Raw genomic sequence first — 21,056 nt, forward strand, 5'->3', positions numbered from 1 at the left:
AAGTCTGAGGCCACATATCAACTGTCTCAAGAACAGCTTCCTTGCTGCTGTTAGACTTTTGAATGGACTTAACTTGCATTAAATTGATCTTTACACTCTAGCTATGACTGTAACACTATATTCTCACTCTCTAGTTTCCTGCTCTATTAATGTTATGTTTTGTCTGTATACTACGCAGGAAACAATAATTTTCACTGTTAATACATATGACAAATCAAATCAGCCCAAGCCTGGATATTGTTCAGCTCTTGCATGTGGACATGATTACTGTGCAGTCATCAACAAACATCTGTTAGGAATCATCCGCAAATCTGGCTATATGTTGAAGGAAAAGTAATTACTGAAGCAGCTGGAGATCTTTGAACTTAAGACATCACCCTAAGGAATCACACCAGTGATATGTTGGAGCTGAGATGATTGACTGACATTAACCACAACCAACTTCCTTTGTATTGGTATAACTCCAACCGCTGGAGAGTTCTCATTGACATGTTTTGCTAATGCTCTTTGATGTAACACTTGGGCAAATGCTGCCTTGATGTCAAGGGAAGTCACACTGGCCTCACCTCTGGAGTTCAGCTCATTTGACCAAGGCTGTAATGAGACCAGGAGCAGAGTGATTCTGATTGATGCCATGTTTGGATTCTGAGTTGGCTGTTGTAGAATCAGTGATGAAGAGTCATCCAGACTCAAAATCAGCTTTGTCCTCTTTCCACAGATGCTGTCAGACCCATTGAGATTTTCTAGCATTTTCTTGTTTTTCTGTTTAAAAATATCTTTGTTGCCTTGGGGGCAGTCATTAGTTGTTGCTGGCGTCTCCCTCAAATGATTTAATAACTGAAATTTAATGGCATACTCTGCATACTAGCAACATGTTTACGTACTTATGAGGTCAGAAATTCATGTCATAAGGGAATTCCAATTTTAAAGAATTTACATTTAGTAAAGCTATGATTCAGAAGTTCAGGTGATAAGCTCAGTAAATGGTCCATTTATCACTTTGAAAGTCAAAAAATGTTTAAAAATGTGGATGAAACAATTTTCCCTCCCTTCTCTGATCTTCATTGGCCCTGATTTGCTTAACCGTGTGAAAGCGTATCTTCAAACTTGAAATTATTTCTATTTTACTTCGTTTCTAATGGCAGTAGTTTCAAATGAGTTCTTTGATGAAAGCAGACACAGCTTAGATTTTTGTGCTAATCAAATTGACTAAACAGAAAACTGCTTTTGGGGCTAAGAACAAGACGCAACGAGGAAAATTTTGTATTTATTTCAAATGTTTTCATTGTACCTATAACTTGTACAAAATGTAACTTTTGATAGGAATTGTTTTGGCAGCTACAGTTTTATATTTTTGACTACCTTCTATGACTTTGCAGTTGGCAGAAGGAAAATAAATCGGAGAATTTTTCTCTTTTGGAACTGGTTGCATATTTATTAAAACCTGTATTAGAGGGCATTATTTCTATTCTGCAAACTTCAGAAGTGAATGTATGGCAGCTCCCCAACTGGATTCTTAAAGACACTGCAGTAATTTGTATCTCAGATTCAGGCAGTCAAAATTCCACCAGACATTCTGGTGCAATGTTACTGAAGATTGACAATTGAAGATGTACATTTGCATTGTCTGGTCATAATATATTAATCTTGTATCAGTCGCTACTTTTTCATGTACTAAATCTTACTTTCTGTTGTCAAATTTTTCTCTCTATTGTCATTCTTCCATTATAAATTCCTATGCCCAGATGTGCAGTGGAATTGCCTGTTTAAACTTGTCACATGAACAGAATTGCAGATTCCTACCAGTCATAGCATTGTAACACCTCGGTTTACCAGCTTCCAGCTTCTCCGTTGACGCTATGGAAGTTGTCTAATTTTCCTCTTTAATTAGGAAAATAAATCAAGCATGATATAAAAATAAGAACCAAATGCATTAATGAACCGCATCTGTTAAACATTTAATATTAATTCACAATAAAAGCAAATTACTGCGGATGCTGGAATCTGAAATCAAAAGAGAAAATGCTGGAAAGTCTCAGCAGGTCTGGCAGCATCTGTAAGGAGAGAAAAGAGCTGACATTTCAAGTCTAAAAGTGTGTCAAAAGATGTCAAAGCTAAAAAGCATTGAAAGCGGGAGATATTTATACTGCAGGCTGAGGGAATGAAAGATAAGCCGTAGCCACAAACCAGGGGAAAAGACTGCTAATAGCTGTCCACAGAGAGAATGGTTGCAAATTCCACTGTGACCCAAGCTGGGAATCAAACCCAGGTCCCTGGCCCTGTGAAGCAGCAGTGCTAACCACTGTGCCACCATGCCAAATTGAACTTGAAGACAGAATGAGGGACTGAGATGGAAATTGAAAACAGTGAATTGTCATTCAGTACAGAAACTGAGAGAACAAAGGAGAGCTGTTAAGGATGAAATGAGCTGAGCTGATCAAATGAGAAGGTGCTATAGGACTGTGGGGAATAAAGATGTGATTTAGTGATGCAATAGTTTGGGTAAGGCGAATAATGAAATAATATAGCTAGCCGATATTGAAGGACCTCAATCATGCTGTGCTTAGTCATGCTGCATTGATTCCCAAATTTGTTTAGGAGATTTAAAAGACATGCACTTCTCCAACTTAGATTGTGACAAATTCAGTAAATTATTGAAGTTCCAACCACTTTTATTGCAAGTAGTTTTAATATTTAATGCAGTGATTGTTGACCACACTTTGAAGACATTTTTAAAAGCATAAATAGGCTTTTAGAGAAGAACCACATCAATTAATTTGACAGGGGAAAATGCAAGATACTGCCAGGACAAGCTGACAAGGTGCCTCACAAGAGGTTATTGCAGAAGGTCAGGGGGCATGGAGTTGGGGGTAGGGTATTAGTGTGGATAGAGGATTGGCTGTCAAATAGGAGGCAGAGAGTGGGGTCAATGGGTGCTATTCGGATTTGCGGTTGGTGACTAGTGGAGTGCCCCAGGGGTCGGTGCTGGGGCCTCAGCTATTCACCATTTATATAGATGATCTGGAGGAGGGAACCGAGTGTATGGTGTCGAAATTTGCTGATGACACCAAGATTGGTGGAACGGCAAATTGTGCGGAGGGTGTGGAGAGTCTGCAGAAGGATCTAGACGGGCTGGGCAAATGGGCCAGGAACTGGCAAATGGAGTTTAATGTTGGCAAATGTGAGATTGTCCATTTTGGTAGGAATAATGGTAGGAAGGACTATTACTTACATGGCGAAAAACTGCAGCATGCGACGGTGCAGAGGGACCTTGGGGTCCTTGTACATGAGTCGCAAAAACCCAGCCTGCAGGTGCAGCAGGTGGTCAGGAAGGTGAATGGGATGCTGGCCTTCATAGCGAGGGGGATTGAATATAAAAGTAGAGAGGTCTTGCTGCAGCTGTACAGGGCACTGGTGAGGCCGCAGCTGGAGTACTGTGTGCAGTTTTGGTCGCCGCACTGACGCAAGGATATTTTGGCCTTGGAGGGAGTGCAGAGGAGGTTTACTAGGCTGATTCCGGAGTTGAGGGGGTTGAACTATGAGGAGAGGCTGAATAAACTAGGCTTGTACTCGTTAGACTTTAGAAGAATGAGGGCAGATCTCATTGAGACGTGTAAGATGATGAATGGGATGGATAGGATAGAGATGGAGAGGCTCTTCCCGCTCAAAGGACAGTAGGACTAGAGGGCACGGCCTCAGGATAAAGGGGGGGGTGATTTAGAACGGAGTTGAGGAGGAACTTCTTCACTCAAAGGGTGGTGAATCTCTGGAATTCTCTGCCCGTTGAAGCGGTGGAGGCTGCCTTGCTAAATATGTTAAGACGCGGGTTGATAGGTTTTTGATAGGCAAGGGGATTAAGGGTTATGGGGAGAGGGCAGGAATGTGGAACTGAGCCACGACAGATCAGCCATGATCTTATTGAATGGCGGGGCAGGCTCAAGGGGCTAGATGGCCTACTCCTCCCATTTCTTATGTTCTTATGTTAAAAACAAGTTTGATAAAGTCGGGATGTCACTTTGCCCATGCTTGCTGATGAGTGAAATTTTTTGAGTGACGATATTTTTTTTCTGTTTAACCATATTTTCTATTGGTCAGTGGTTGAGGAACTTTCTTTGATTAGTTGTCAACAACTTCCATTGTGATGACTAATCAGAAGACATTATCCCCTTGTCCAACCACTTTTATATTTGTGCTTGCATGCGCGCATGCGCGCGCACACACACTCTTACTTCATCTCCCTGCTCTAGCCTGGATGATTAATTGGTGTTTAATTATATTAGGTGCTGGAGGATGTGGGAGCAGAGGGTAAGTGCAGAAAGATTGGTGGTAACTGATTTACTGGGAAAGTTGAGTTGGAGGGCAGAAGCGTGAAAACAGAGCATGCAAAATTGATTGTGGAATGAACCGCATGTGAGAAGAAGGAAATTAAGAATTAATGTAAATGTATGGAAAAATGCTTTTGAGGTATATTGTGTTATGGAGAGAAAGTTTGGGGGTTGAGTCTCTTAAGTGAGTTGAGTGTGGAAGTGACAAGACTTGGTGGTGAGAAGTTGGTGCTGTAATGAGAGAGTTTGGCTTAGAGCTAGTTTGGCAACAAGTGATGATAAAGAACTTGAGATATCTTAGTATTGATATTTCCAGTTTCTCTCATCCAGGCACATGTGATGAAGCAAGTTGTTTTGGGGAGGTACATGAACTGACCAGGCACAGGGAAGTCCCAGGGTATATGCCGAATGGGAGATAATCTTGACTTGCAGTTTATTACCTATGGTCCTGGCCACCCTTTTTGATCAAGCTTTTTGTCATCTGCAGTTGCTTATGTGGCTTTTTTTTTAAGTGTCTCTGTGAAACAACTTGAAACATTTTATTATGTTAAAGGCACATTGTAAATAGTTGTTTTTGAAAGGGCAGTCCTGACATCTGTTAGCAGCCAAGGAATACCAGAATATGATAATATTGAGAAAATAGTGTTCCGCTTTGGGAAGAATTGGGAGGAATGTTGGGCTGGAGTGTTGGAATTAGGGCTTTCAGATGGTAGTGGTAATGTGTGAAAACAGCAGGAGAGGATTTAAGAGTATAATCAGTGGCTGATTTGAAGCACCATGAAGTGAGCGGTGGGTTGTATTGATAAATGGTTGATCCATGGAGCAGCATTGGGCTAGATGTCATGATTTGACAAAGCTTGGAGTGTGACTGCAGGACTTGGCAACACTTCAGATGCATGTTCAATGTTGCTGGAATTGGGTATGGGGTGTTAGGTCACCAGAATGTGGGTGGGTACCTCTGGCTATGGAAAGGCTAACTGGTGAGGAGGAAACAAAATAAGCAAAATTGAACATGTGGGTGAGGGAATTATGGTTCTTGGGAGTGAAGAGAGATGGCAGCAATGATCATTGACTAGGGGAAATAGATGGGTGATTGGGCAGAGTTGTTGATAGCTGATGCAGGAGAGTCATGAAAAATGAATGCGAGAGGTAGAAGAAAATCAAGGTGTAAAATGCTCTGGTTAGTGGCAGTGGAACAGGAGGAAATTGGTTATTGATGTAGGCTGGAGGGTGGCATTATTAGGATGTGGGACAGATAAAGGTACATAAGAGCATTTATAATTTAGGAAAGAACATGGAGAAAGCAGAAGAGCTGAAACAATAGAAATATTGAGGATGTTAGAAATATTGTAGTGCTAAACCTAACGGAGCTAAATTGATAGTGAAGTGGTTAAATGTTCTAGTTTTTTTCAATGAACCAAGGGAATAGATGCTGTAGCATGAGGGCTTACACTGAAGTCACAGAACAACACTCTTGTTAGCTTGTGGTGCAACATGTTAATGCACTGATGTACTATGACAAGAAGTGACAGGACATTTTGTTTGATTCCTGGTCTGAGGGCCATTTAGAAGTATGTTGCTTTCCTAAAAGATAAAAGAAAATGCTTAGTGAACTCGCAATTTACTGACAGTCATTTCAGCAGCAGTAGAAGTACGTCTTGGGGACGTGTTATTGTCATTTTGTTTGAGCTGATTTCTAGTGAGGGATTACAGGCTTTAAAAAATGGTCTGTGAATTTAATAGAATATAGGATAATTTTTAAATGTTTATTCAGGAGGGCTGTAAATGTGAGAGCGGGAATATGCTGCTTGCTTTGGCACTGTGAAAGGAGCACAAGTTAGCAGGTAAGAGGTAGGAAAACATTAAGAATGACTGACTAACTATGAACATGATGTATGTTATGTTTTTTTTAGTGAGGGGGCATGCTTTCCATACGGCAATTCATCAGGTGATTGCAAAACAGAAGATACTAAGAGAATACAGGTCCATTTGGTATATTTTGCATTCTCATAACTTTCACTATTCTCAAGTTTGCACTTTTCTGTAATCCTTCAATACAGAATCACTATAGTGTAGAGGGAGAGCATTCAGCCCATCGAGCCTGCACTGATGGCAATCCCACTCAGGCCCTGTACTCGTAGCCCTATATATTTTCCCTGCTAATTCTTCTGGCACTAAGGAGAAATTTAGCATGGCCAACTCACCTAATCTACACATGTTTGAACTGTAGGAGGAAACTGGAGCACCTGGAGGAAACCCATACAGACATGGGGCAAACATGCAAACTCCAAACACAGTCACCCAAGGCTGGAATTGAACTGAGATCCCTAGTGCTTTGAAACAGCAGCACTAATCCCTATGTTTCGCAGATCTCTCAGATTTGCAATGGATTCTGGAAGAACTAAGAAAATAAATGTAGTTTTACTTGTGGAATATTTTAGAACGATTATTATTCATTGAAATAATAGGGCACCAGTGCTACTTGACATATTTTTCCGCATGCTTTCCTGAACTTCTTTGTGGTAATTATCATGCAAACAATTTAGTAATTGGAAGTATGTCATGCAATGTTTGTCTGTTCCTGCAGTTTTAGGCTTTTAAAAGGATCTAGAGTTTAAATGGGAAAGCTTTGACTTTACAGTATTTGCTGTTGAAATTTTACCATTATTCACATTCACATCTTATTAGTAAGCACTGCTTTACAGCATAATTTAAGATTTTTAAAAATTACTTCTAGGATATGGGCATCACCTATGTAGCTGACATTTATTGTCTGCTCCTGCTTCCCTTGAAATGCTGTGGTAGGCCACATTGACTCTCTGCAGTCTTCATGGGGAAGGTACTCTTGCTCAGTGTAAATCCTGATTTAACATTGCAACTGTTCATTCCAAAATGTGTGGAAGTGAAGATGTCTTGGAATTTGGCAGTGATGGTGTTCCCAGGCACCTGCTGCCCCAGTCGTCTTGCATAGATCAAAACATTGAGAGGTAATATTGAAGAAACCTTGGTGACTTGGTGCAGTTATCATGTAAATGATGCATACTGTAGCCACAGTATACCTGTGGTGAAGGGAATGAATGTTTAAGCTGTTGATGTGCCAATCAAGCAGACAACTTTGTCCTTGTATGTATTAAGCTTCAGAAGGTTAATGCAATAGCACCAAACCAAGTGGAGAATATTCTATCACAACCTTGATATGTTCCTTGTATGTGATAGGGGGGCTGAGAGAAATCAGGAGATGCTTACTTCCTGCAGAATACCTTGTCTGTGACTTTCTGTAGTAGTTGTGTGTGGGTCTAATTGAGATTCTGGCTTGTGCTGACCCCCTAGATGATGTTGGCAAGGAATCCAATCATGGTAAGGCTATTGAAAGTGTTTAGGCTATCTCTTTGAAATAGTCGTCCATTGGCACTGAAGTGTGAATCTTCAACAAGAACGAAATCATGCCAAGACATTCAATGATTTAACCATTCGCTCCAACATTCTAGGGATTATCATTGACCAGAAACTTATTTGGACAAGCCACATAACTTTGTTCTTAATGAGCTTCATGCGTGTTAATGCAATAAGAGCAAGAATAGATGAGTTCTGCAGAGTAACTCACCACCTAACCCAAGCATTTTCACCATTTATATATCAAAAGTGTGATGGAATACTTCCCAGTCGCCTGGATTTGTGCAGCTCCAGTAACATTCAAGAAACGCAACCACCCAGTACTAAGCAATGTTCTTGATTAGCGCCCTATCAACCACCTGAAACATTAACTCCCTTCACAACATGGGCATAGCGGCTGTGGTGTGTACCATCTATGAGTATACTGCATCAACTCACTGAAGCTCCTTCAAAAGCACCTCCTAAACTGTCAACCTAGGTCACCTGGAAAATCCAGAAGGCTCATGCAGACACCATCATCTCCATCCTGATCTTGGATATGCTACCGTTCCTTCACTGTTACTGGATCAATTCCTGCAACTTCTTTCCTATCAGACCCTAAGACCCCCTAAGACACAGTGATCCATGAAGGAAGTTCGACAGCATCTTCTTGGGCGATTAGGAACGGACATTAAATGCTGCTTTTACTAGAGGCACCTACATCCCATGAACATTTTTTTTCAAAAGTGATTATCACTTATCAGCCCAACTTGGATATTTACATGTTCTAGCTGTATATGAACTTCTGAGGAACAGAATTGAGCGATCTGATTTTGCGATGGACGGAAGGTTATTGATGCCAAGGCTAAAGATTGTGTCCAGGATGCTGCTCTGAGGAACTGTACAGCAATATCTGGGCTGAGCTGAATTGCCTCTATGAACCATTATCAACCTTTTGTCATCATGACTCAAGTATGGGTTTTCCTTCCCATACCCTCAGATCTTTGGCATAATTCCTTGTTATCAGGGGTTATCAGTCTCAGTTCAGGAATTCTGCCTTTTATGTCCATGTTTGACCGAAGACTGTAATGTGACCTAGACTCAAATGGCCTAGGTGGACCCCATCCTGAGCATTAGAAAGCGAGTGCAACAAGAGTATTGTTCATGACTTATTCTCATCATCACTATAAATATGGAAAAAGCTGTTGGGGCAGTAATCGACGACTCCTCTGCGTGCAGGTTATACTTGGACGTTTTTCCAATACCGTGGCTGACCCTTGAGCAAAGGATTTTAGCATTACAGGCAGAATGTTGTTGGGGCCTGTCCTTTTCTGTGATGTGGAGATGTTGGCATTGGACTGGGGTAAACACAGGAAGAAATCTCAACACCATGTTAAAGTCCAACAGGTTTATTTCATAGCACAAGCCACTAGCTTTCAGAATGCTGCTCCATCAGGTAAGTGGGCGTTCTGTTTACAAACACACGTGCCAACCATTATTTTGTAAATTGAGTCTTTACAGGTAATCAAGTCTGAAAGGCTCAGACAATGTGAGTGGAGAGAGGGTTAAGCACAAGTTAAAGAGATATGTATTGTCTCCAGCCAAGGACAGTTCGTGAGATTTTGCAAACCCAGGCAAGTCATGGTGGTTACAGATAGTGTGACATGAACCCAAGACCCCAGTTGAGGCCTTTCTCTTGTGCGCGGAACTTGGCTATCAGTCTCTGCACAGCGACTCTGCATTGTCATGAAGGCCGCCTTGGAGAATGCTTACCCGAAGATAAGAGGCCAAATGCCTATAACCGCTGAAGTGTTTCCCAACAGGAAGAGAACACTCTTGCCTGGTGATTATCAAATGGTGTTCATTCATTCGTTGTCGTAGTGTCTGCATGGTCTCCCCAGTGTACCATGCCTCAGGACACCCTTTCCTGCAGTATATCAGGTAGACAACATTGGCCAAGTTGCAATTGTTTGCACCATGTACCTGGTGGATGGCGTTCTCACGTGAGATGATGGCATCTGTCGATGATCTGGCATGTCTTGCAGAGGTTACTGTGGTAGGGTTGTGTGGTGTTGTGGTCACTGTTCTCCTGAAGCTGGGTAATTTGCTGCCGACAGTGGTCTATTTGAGTTGTGCAGTTGTTTGAAGGCAAGAAGTGGGGTGTGGGGATGGCTGTAGCGAGATGTTCGGCTTCATTAAGGGCATTCGGCCTCTGATTTTCAGGTATGCATTCTCCAAGGTGGCTTTCAAGACAATGCAGAGTCGTTGAGCAGAGACTGATAGCCACATTGCGCGCACATGAGGAAGGCCTCAACCGGGATCTTTGGTTCATGTCACACTATCTGTAACTCCCACGACTTGCCTGGGCTTGGAAAATCACACTAACTGTCCTGGCTGGAGACAATACACATCTCTTGAACCTATGCTTAATCCTCTGTCCACTCACATTGTCTCTACCTTTAAGACTTGATTACCTATAAAGACTCGCATTCCAACCACTATTTTGTAAATTGAGTGTGTGTCTTTATATGCCCTGTTTGCGAACAGAACTTCCACTTGCCTGATGAAGGGGCAGCGCTCCGAAAGCTAGTGGTTTGTGCTACAAAATAAACCTGTTGGACTTGAACCTGGTGTTGAGACTTCTTACTGTCCTCTTTTGTGGCCAATGCACGCAACTGTTTTCTTATCTGTGGTATTTTTGACATCTAATATGGACTGAAAAAGATCATTCGCTCGCAACCTCAGTTGAAGGTAAATAGAGCTGGGTGATATTTGGCTGAAGAGTCATTGGCAAGTTTAAATTTATCTAGTGTTAATTAGTTGTTACTTTTCATCTGAGATTGAATTTTGTTGGAAAATTCTACTATTAATCTGACACTGATGGAGATGTAATCATTTTCTGTTTTCGAGATATGTCCCTGTGTTTTATTTGTTCTATTTGCTCATTCATCAGGAATAGTTGAATGATTTTTTTACCCCACTCAGGCCTCTTATATTTTTCATGGTCTATATCCATTTGAAATTTCATGGAACTCTTGACAAGTTTAGTGAGGGCTTTATGGAATAACAGTCTATCTGAGTCAACTTTATCACTCTGTTTGATATTTGTGTATACTTGCATCTGTAGTCAAAACTTTACCATCACAAGAACTAACTAGTTTGTACTGATACTGACCATAATTGTGCGTTAACAGCATATTAGTTACTCTGTATTGTTACCCAGGCAAATAACTATCTTAGAATCATAGTATCCCTAGTACTGAAGAAGGCCATTTAACTCATCAAGTCTGTACCGACCACAATTTCACCCAAGGCCTATTCCCGTAACTACACACATTTAAACTGCTAATCCCAATGACACTAGGGTCAATTTTTAGCATGGCCAATCAACCTAACCTGCACAACTTTGGACTGTGGGAGGAAACTGGACCACCAGGGGGGAACCCACGCAGACATGGAGGGAAAATGGCAAACTTAACACAGTGACCAAATCAAACCTGGGTCCCTGGCGCTGAGGCAGCAGTGCTAACCACTGTGCCACCTTGCTGCCCTTATCAGGTATTAAGCAGAGGTTGGATAGACAACTTCAACCTGCATATAATTATTATGGCTATGATACTTTTATAGGCAAACCAAGAATTAATATTTCGAAACTAAATTGTCTGTTTGAATTTCACAATGTTTACAAAATCTCTCCATGTACTATTTGGATGAAAATCTAAGATTAAGAAATAACTATAGTATGATTTATCAGTACTTTGATTTTTATTTTTATTTCTGTAGGTTATTTATCATTCATTTGGTGGAACGTCAAAAGGTCTTCATTTTAATAACCTGATAGTGGGGCTGGTCCTCCTGACGAGGGGAAGGGATGAAGAGAAAGCTAAGTGTAAGTACTCCAGAATCATTTTGGTTATGTTTAATGAAAATTTTGACTTACAGATTAAAGTTGTGGTAAAGATTACTGTCTCAGAATTTTTCCTTGACTAATGTAAAAGTGTAGAATGTTTGTAAACCATGTTGGAGTTTGGTACTAAAAAGTAACATTCATGGTGGCTTTGGATTCAAATGAGTAGCCTAGAAATCTTTTACAACAATAAACAACCATCTTTCAAAATTCAGCTTTCAATATTGCCCATCTTTGATAATTGCACAGCTTGCTCCCAATTTGCTAGTTGTACTCTTTGTAATAAACTGGGGAGGGATTGCATTGTGCATTACTGAATATTTCTGGAGCTTCGGAGTTTGGACCTGCTGTGGAACGCAAGAACATGTCTCATTGAAGGCCAGGTCTAATCGAAATAGACAATTGAATTTGGCACAATGACACCCAAAGTGTAAAATGACATCACCTTTAAGAGGGAATGTTTAAAGACCCAAGAGCTTGTCAGTATTTTGGAAAGCTGATAGTTTAAAGTTTTACAGCACTAAGAAACAGTTTGACCACTTTTTTTCCCAATAACTTAATAATGTATCTAAATACTACTTGATTAAAAACTCTGTTCCAATTTACTGAATCCATATTGCTAATTTACCTGTCACCGATGTTAGCACACAATGGGGGTGGAATTCCATGATGGTCTGATGGAAAGTGCTTTGAAAGTGTTGGTTTGAATTCGTCCCCAAATATGTTTGCACCAATTCTTTTAACCTATTGGGAGGGTTTCTTTCACCCTCATTTCTCTCTGAAAGTTTGACAACCCATATGTATTGACAATAGACCTAATTTCTCTAGCTTGTGAAACATTGTATCAGAGTCGTTTTTAATCTTGGGAAAGCATAGGGTTTAATTTTGTCCACTTTTCCATTCAGCGAAACTTAGTATATGTTTGTGAAGTATCAGTCCTTTCTGTAGACGGAACAGGAAGATATCCAAGTTATTTCACTGTAAATCAAAACCTTAAATAGTTAATTTCCAAAAGACATCAGTAAATTACATTATGAAGTATACCATGTTATCATCTTGACACTGCTGATCCATTGGAAGTATTAGCCATACAAGTTCACAGTACAGGAGGCAATGTGGCTCATGTCTGTGCTCTGTTTTCACTAGAGCATTCTAATACTAATTCAGCAGTGGACTCACCATTACCTTGTTTGTTCTTGTACTTCAAGTATTTGTCCAATTTCCCAGTAGGTTGCATTAATCTTCACCTTAGCTGTTTGCTCTGAGGCAATTTATACTGCAACAGCCATAAAGAAATACTAACTGTTCCTTTGCTCCCTTAGTGATTTTAATTTGACAATCCTTCATCACTGATTAATCCAGGCAAAGGAATGTACTTCCCTATCCACTCCCATCAAATTGTTTCAAAAACCTTTGCTAAATCTCTTACCAGCAGTCTCTATTTCAATGGTTTCATTCTAATTTAGTTGTAGAAATGCAAGTTTCTGCTCCAATTATCTTCCCATCTAAACTTAAAATTCTGTTTTACAATTCCCGACTCTATCTTTCCTCGCATTGCCAAAAGATTATACGTTTCAAGCTCTCTCTTTCTCCTCTTTTGAAATTTTCAGTGCCTTTACCTTGAAGGTGGAAATTATTTGTCTTAGTGTCTTTCGCAATGTCAGGATGTGACAGAATATTTTATAGTCAGTTTGTTGCTTTTAAAGTGTAGTCACTGGTGCATTGCAGGAAATGCAGATAGATTGCTTTGTTAGGTTTTTTCCCAATTTATATAAACATTTATTTCATATAAAGTTGTATTTGCCATTTGGCTGCCCTGTCTGTTAATTTGTGTGCATTCCTGATGCTTTTTAAAATGACTTGCTCATTGTTAGCCAAAACTCCCTCTTATATCATATTTTAAGATTGTGCTCCCTCTATCGAAGTCTAAATCAGCGAGATAAAACTAAGAACAGATGTGGACCCATGTATTGCACCACATTTAGAATCGCTGTATACTCTGAGAAGCATCCATAAGCCCAACTTTGTTCCATGAATGTGAATAGTTTTTTTTAAACAGCAATTTCCTCTTACATGATATATCTGTTTTTTGAGGAAGTCTCATCACTTCATCAAAATTACGCTCAAATCCATACACACTGGCCGGAGTTCTCCAGTCTCGCACAGCCCACTATTGCTGCCAGCAAGACCGGAAATCTTGATGCTCTGCTAAATCTCTGCTCGTAGCAACAGGACTGGAGAATCCCAGCTGTGGGGCAGGGTTGAAGAATTCTGGTCTCTGCTTCAAATAAAAATTCACTAATTGATGAAACAAGTCTTCCTTTAATAAATTCAGCAAAAAGTTCCTGAATAAGACTCACATTTGTCAATGCTTTGTAACTTTACCTCAGATTATGGATTGGCAGTGTTTTCCCAAACTAATACTATACTAGACGGATTGCCTTCAGTAATGTAGGAACACGGCTAGGCTGTTCAGTCCCTTGGGTCTGTGTTACCATTAAATCAGATCATCCCTGATTTCTACCCCAACTCAATTTAACTATCAATGATATATACTTGGTCTTAAAAATGTCAATTGACTCAGCATTCACAGCTTTTTCAGGGAAGGTTTTCCAAATTTCCAGTGGCTGTTGTGTGCAAATATATTCTTGATTTCACTCCTAAATGATCTAACTTCAATTTTAAAGAACGTGCACCTTATTCTGGACTCTTGCACAAAAAGTAATACTTTCCTTGTATCCGCCCTGTCAAATCACTTTAAACGTCTCAATTAGATTAACATTCAACCTTGAGAAAGCAAGCCAGGGTACTGCAACTTGTCCTCATAATTTATCTCAAGCTCTTGTATCATTCTAGTGAATCTGTGTTATTGTCAATTCTTGACCATTATGTATTTCCTGTGGTGCCACTCCACATAGGACCTTTCATGTTTCCTAGTTTTGTCACTAATTATCCAATTTACTCTTCTCTCCCTTCACAAACAAGAGAATTACATTATTTGCTCCCCAGTCTTGTGGGACAATTTGGATTTGTAAGATTGAAAAACTATATCTGGTGGCTTTGCTTTGCTTCTCTCTGAATTGTCACGTCCTGTGGTGCATGTCATCAGGACTCAATGACTCATTGATCTTGTTTTTTTCATAGCCACTTTTCTACAAAGTTCAATTGATTGTTCCATGTCTGTCTCTGCTCTACATTCCCAAGAATATTATTTGTAGAATAAAATCTTTGGTAAATATTTGTCAAAAATCTCTGCCATACTTCATCTTCAAAAGCTGCAACCAGCCTTTCTCAATCCTTGAATGATCACCATTTATCTATCTATTCTATTTTTATGTAACTGAAAAATTGTCTTCATCTTTTAGCCCATGGCCGCATTACTGTCTGGTCGGGGACACTGAGTAGGCGACCATCTTTCTTGCTGAACATCGAAGTGTCACTCGAAGTGGCCCATCTTCGGCAATGACCTCTGAATGTGAGTCCACCGCCTCCACCTCATTTCAGAGGTGGAGTCTTCATAGGCTTCTCAAGTCTACCATAGGAGAGTTTCTTGTCTGTCCATTGGTGTGCACAGTGCCAATGATGGTATGTTCAGTGCGGTAGTTACTTCTGTTGAAAAGCTCCTGATGGCAGAGGTGGTCAACGTGTTTCTTTATTATCTTGGCTCCAGTTCTTCATATGACACTGGTCCTGTTCTTGAAAGGGCAACACCTGGGGTCTATGGGGTGCCGTCTCCAAACTTCACACTTGGATGGTGTCACCCAGTTTAAAAATCCTTTCAGGCTCATGCCCATCATGGCTCCTTTTTTTTTTTGGCTTCTTACTTTTCCTCGAGTTTCCCACTCCACTTTGGGAATATGAAGTTAAGCCTGGTCCAAAGGTGCCTTCCCATCAGAGTTCTGCTGGGAATCAACTCATCACATGCGTTGTTGTCCTGAAGTTAAAAACGAGCTATGCCAACTTTATATCTAAGGAGTCTTTAGATTGTTTTCTCGTGCTGTTTTTAAACTGGATTGTTTGCTCAGCCAAGCAACTTGAAGACTGGTAATGGGGTGCTGTGTGGATGTGCCTTATTCTCTTTTTGTCTGACCCCAGCTTGCAAAAACTGCTGCAAGACTTCCTCTCAAGCTTTTGTGATGTTCCATAACTGCTCCTGTAATTAGAATGTCATTCACGTAACCTGCCACTGTGGGTAATCCTTACAGTATATTTTGCATTATTCTTTAAAAAATAGTACAAGCTGAAGATACCCCAAAAGACAAATAGAACATTACAGAGCAGTACAGGCCCTTCGGCCTTCGATGTTGTGCCGACCAGTGGAACCAATCCAATGACCCTCTAACCTAAACTATTCCAATGTTATCCATATGCCTATCCACTGACCATTTGAACGCCCTTAAAGTTGGCGAGTCCACAACTGCTGCAGGCAGGGCATTCCACGCCCTTACTACCTTCCGAGTAAAGAACCTACCTCTGACATCCGTCCTATAATTACCACCCCTTAATTTAAAGCTATGTCCCCTTGTGTTAGCCGCCACCATCCGAGGTAAAATGCTCTCACTGTCCACCCTATCCAATCCTTTGATCATCTCGTATGCCTCAATCAGGTCACCTCGTAACCTTCTCTCCAATGAAAATAACTTCAAGTCCCTCAGCCTTTCCTCATAAGACCTTCCCACCATACCAGGCAACATCCTGGTAAACCTCCTCTGCACCCTTTCCAATGCCTCCACATCCCCCTTATAATGCGGTGTCCAGAACTATGCACAATACTCCAAGTGTGGCCGCACCAGAGTTTTGTACAGTTGTAACATGACCTCACGGCTCCAAAATTCAATCCCTCTACCAATAAAAGCTAACACACCATACGCCTTCTTAACAACCTTATCAACCTGGGTGCCAACTTTCAGGGAGCTATGCACATGTACCCTGAGATCCCTCTGCTCGTCCACACTACTAAGAGTCCTTCCATTAGCCCTATATTCTGTACCCCTGTTATTCTTACCAAAGTGAATCACCTCACACTTTTGCATATTAAACTCCATCTGCCACCTCTCGGCCCAGCTCTGCAGCTTATCTATGTCCCTCTGCAAACTGTAATATCCATCCTCACTGTCTACAACTAATCCGACTTTGGTGTCGTCAGCAAATTTACTAATCCATCCTTCTACACCCTCATCCAGGTCATTTTATAAAAATGACAAACAGTAGTGGCCCCAAAACAGATCCTTGAGGTACACCACTTGTAACTGCACACCAGGTTGAATATTTCCCATCAACTACCACCCTCTGTCTTCTATCAGCTAGCCAATTCCTGATCCAAACTGCTAAATCACCCTCAATCCCATGCATCTGCATTTTCTGCAATAGCCTACCATGGGGAACCTTATCAAACGCTTTGCTAAAATCCATATACACCACGTCAACTGCCTTACCCTTATCCACCTCTTTGGTCACCTTTTCAAAAAACTCCAAGGTTGTGAGGCACGACCTACCCTTCACAAAACCGTGTTGACTATCCCTAATCAATTTATTTCCCTCTAGATGATAAATCCTATCCCTTAATTCTTTCCAAAACGTGGCCCACAACAGAAGTAAGGCTCACTGGTCTATAATTCCCAGGATGGTCTCTACTCCCTTTATTGAACAAGGGGACAACATTTGCTATTCTCCAGTCTTCCGGCACTATACCTGAAACCAATGACGACATGAAGATCAAAACCAAAGGCTCTGCAATCTCCTCCCTAGCCTCCCAGAGAATCCTAGGGTAAATCCCATCCAGCCCAGGGGACTTATCTATTTTCACACTCTCAAGAATTGCCAACACCACCTCCTTATGTACCTCAATCCCATCTAGTCTACTACCTGGTATCGCAGTATTCTCCTCGACTACACTGACTTTTTCCTGTGTGAATACTGTTGAAAAATACTCACAGTGCCTCCTATCTCTTCAGGCTCCACGCACAACTTCCCACTGCTGTCTCTGACTGGCCCTAATCTTGCCCTAACCAATCTTTTATTCTTAACATACCTGGAGAAAGCTTTAGGATTTTCTTTGATCCTATCCGCCAAAGTCATCTCATGTCCTCTTCTAGCTCTTCTTAACTCTCTCTTTAACTCCTTCCTGTCTATTTCATAACTTTCCAGTGCCCTAACTGAGCCTTCACGTCTCATCTTTACATAAGCCGCCTCCTTCCTCTTCACCAGAGATTCAACTTCCTTCGTACACCACGGTTCCCTCGCTCAACCACTTCCTCCCTGCCTGACGGGTACATATTTATCAAGGACTCGCAGTAGCTGCTCCTTGAATAAGCTCCACATTTCAGATGTTCCCAGCCCCTGCAATTTCCTACTCCACCCTATGTATCCTAAATCTCGCCTAATAGCCTCATAATTACCTTTCCCCCAGCTACAACTTCTGCCCCTCGGTATATGCCTATCCCTTTCCATCACTAAGGTAAACGTGACCGAATTGTGGTCACTATCACCAAAGTGCTCACCTATCTTCAAGTCTAACACCTGGTCTGGTTCATTACCCAGTACCAAATCCAATGTAGTCTCACCTCTTGTTGGCCTATCTACATACTGTGTCATGAAACCATCCTGCACACCTTGGACAAAAACTGACCCCTCTAACGTGCTTGAACTATAGCTTTTCCAATCGATATTTGCAAAGTTAAAGTCTCCCATAACAACTACCCTGTTACTTTCGCACCTATCCAGGATCATCTTTGCAATCCTTTCTCCTACATCTCTGGAACTTTTTGGAGGCCTATAATACTCCCAACAGTGTGATCTCTCCTTTCCTGTTTCTAATCTCAGCCCATACTACCTCAATAGACAGGTCCACATCAAATGTCCTTTCTGCCACTGTAATACTGTCCTTGACTAACAATGCCATGCCTCCCCCTCTTGTACCACCTTCTCTGCTCTGACTGTGTCCTCTTTCCGGTGTCCTCGGGAGACACCGGAAAGGCAGGCTGTAAGATTAATGTTTTTGTCTTTATTCCACAGGTGGAGGTCCACCTCGTGTCAAACGAGGGGCATGCACACGGCGGGTCGTGCGTGGGCTGCTCTTGGAAGTTCCAGGAGTGGCCTAGTACTTCATGTCGGTGTGTGTGCTTGATCCTGGACCGGTAGATGGGCGCCGCAACAGCTCGGTGACTAGCACTGCTAGCTGTGCAGATACATGGATTTGGGCCTGTGTCTGTGGGAGTTTGCGCATTCTCCCTGTGGTTGCGTGGGTTTCCTCCGGGCGCTCCGGTTTCCTCCCACACCCCAAAGATGTGCTCTTAGGCTAATCGGTTTTTACCAAATTGACACTATTTCTTCCCTGAATCTGACTGAGTAGGGTTCCATTCGTAGACATGCAGGGTAGAATAGGTGTAGGGTGATGCGGCGGCGCGGGCTCGTTGGGCCGAAGGGCCTGTTTCCCGTGCTGGGTTGTTACAAAGAACAAAGAACAACCCAGCACGGGAAACAGGCCCTTCGGCCCAACGAGCCCGCGCCGCCGCATCACCCTACACCTATTCTACCCTGCATATCTACGAATGGGACCCTACTCAGTCAGATTCAGGGAAGAAATAGTGTCAATTTGGTAGAAACCGATTAGCCTAAGAGCACATCTTTGGGGTGTGGGAGGAAACCGGAGCGCCCGGAGGAAACCCACGCAACCACAGGGAGAATGCGCAAACTCCCACAGACACAGGCCCAAATCCATGTATCTGCACAGCTAGCAGTGCTAGTCACCGAGCTGTTGCGGCGCCCGTCCATCGGTCCAGGATCAAGCACACACACCGACATGAAGTACTAGGCCACTCCTGGACTTCCAAGAGCAGCCCACGCACGACCCGCCGTGTGCATGCCCCTCGCTTGACACGAGGTGGACCTCCACCTGTGGAATAAAGACAAAAAATATTAATCATACAGCCTGCCCTTCCGGTGTCTCCCGAGGCTTAACCCTATTTAATAGCCCCTACCATATCCCTCCATTCTCGTTTCACTCATGTGCCATCTAACTGCATCTTAAACGAGTCCAACGTTCCTGCCTCCACCACCCTACTCGGTAGCGCATTCCAGACCCCCACAACTCTCTGCGTAAAGAACCTTCTTCTTACCTCCAAATTATACCTCCCCCCCCCTCACCCTTAAGTGATGACCTCTCGTGTTCGTACCCAGTCTAGGGAGCAGTCTCTCACTATTAACTCTATCTATTCCCTTCAGTATCTTATATACCTCTATCATGTCCCCTCTCAATCTCCGTCTTTCCAAGGAGAATAGCCCCAGTCTCTTCAATCTCTCCTCATAACCCAGTCCCCCCATGCCAGGCAACATCCTGGTAAACCTCCTCTGCACCCTTTCCAGAGACTCCACGTCCTTCCGGTAGTAAGGTGACCAGAACTGGACGCAGTACTCCAAATGCGGTCTAACCAACGTTCTGTATAACTGAAGCATTAGACGGCAGCTTTTTATACTCTAAGCCCCTTCCTATAAAGGCTAACATCCCATAAGCCTTCCTAACAACGTTCTCCACTTGTGACGCAACCTTCATGGATTTGTGAACCTGCACTCCCAGGTCCCTCTGTACGTCTGTACTCCTAATCGGCCTACCTTTTATCACATAGCTCCTCTCTGCATTATTCCGTCCAAAATGCATCACCTCGCATTTGTCAGGATTAAATGCCATCTGCCACCTATCTGCCCACTGCACCAACCTATCTATATCCTGTTGTATCACCTGACAATCCAGTTCCGTACCCGCCAACCCTGCCATCTTGGTGTCATCAGCAAACCTGCTGATCACACCACCTACGCCCTCTTCCAAGTCATTTATGTAGACTACAAAGAGGAGAGGTCCCAGTACTGAGCCCTGCGGCACACCACTGGTCACTGGCCTCCAGCCCGACAAGGTACCCTCCACAACTACCCTCTGTCTCCTATTTCCCAGCCAGTTCTCAATCCACCTAGCTACCTGGCTTCGTATCCCATGCGCCTTAACCTTTTCTACCAGCCTACCGTGAGGGACTTTGTCAAACGCCTTACTGAAATCCATATAGATGACATCAACGGCTCTCCCATCGTCAACCGTTTTTGTCACCTCCTCAAAGAATTCCATCAGATTCGTAAGGCAAGACCTCCCTCTAACAAAGCCATGTTGCGTATCCCTAATCAGATCGCAACGCTCCAAATGCTCATACATCCTACCCCTAAGTATTTTTTCCATTAACTTCCCTACCACCGACGTCAAACTCACCGGCCTATAATTCCCAGGGTTATCCCTACTACCTTTTTTGAACAACGGGACCACATTTGCTACCCTCCAGTCTTCTGGGACCTCACCTGTGTCCAAAGAAGAGACAAAGATGTGCGCCAGAGGCCCAGCAATTTCATCTTTCGCCTCCCTAAGCAGCCTGGGATAAATACGATCAGGCCCCGGAGCTTTATCCGTCCTT

The 21,056-nt window shown here is 42.4% G+C and overlaps 1 protein-coding gene across 2 annotated transcripts in view; it reads left to right on the plus strand.

The window, feature by feature from the left end:
- Positions 1 to 21,056, plus strand: part of usp32 (ubiquitin specific peptidase 32) — a 221,474-nt gene that overhangs the window by 74,654 nt on the left and 125,764 nt on the right. For both annotated transcript variants that reach the window (XM_080210653.1, XM_080210654.1), the window contains exon 3: positions 11,481 to 11,586. In XM_080210653.1, the coding sequence (XP_080066779.1) occupies positions 11,481 to 11,586 (106 nt within the window). The remainder of the gene's footprint in view (positions 1 to 11,480; positions 11,587 to 21,056) is intronic.

The sequence above is a fragment of the Carcharhinus amblyrhynchos genome, chromosome 23 (assembly GCF_965287045.1).
Source record: "Carcharhinus amblyrhynchos chromosome 23, sCarAmb.v2.hapA, whole genome shotgun sequence".
Lineage (NCBI taxonomy): Eukaryota > Metazoa > Chordata > Chondrichthyes > Carcharhiniformes > Carcharhinidae > Carcharhinus > Carcharhinus amblyrhynchos.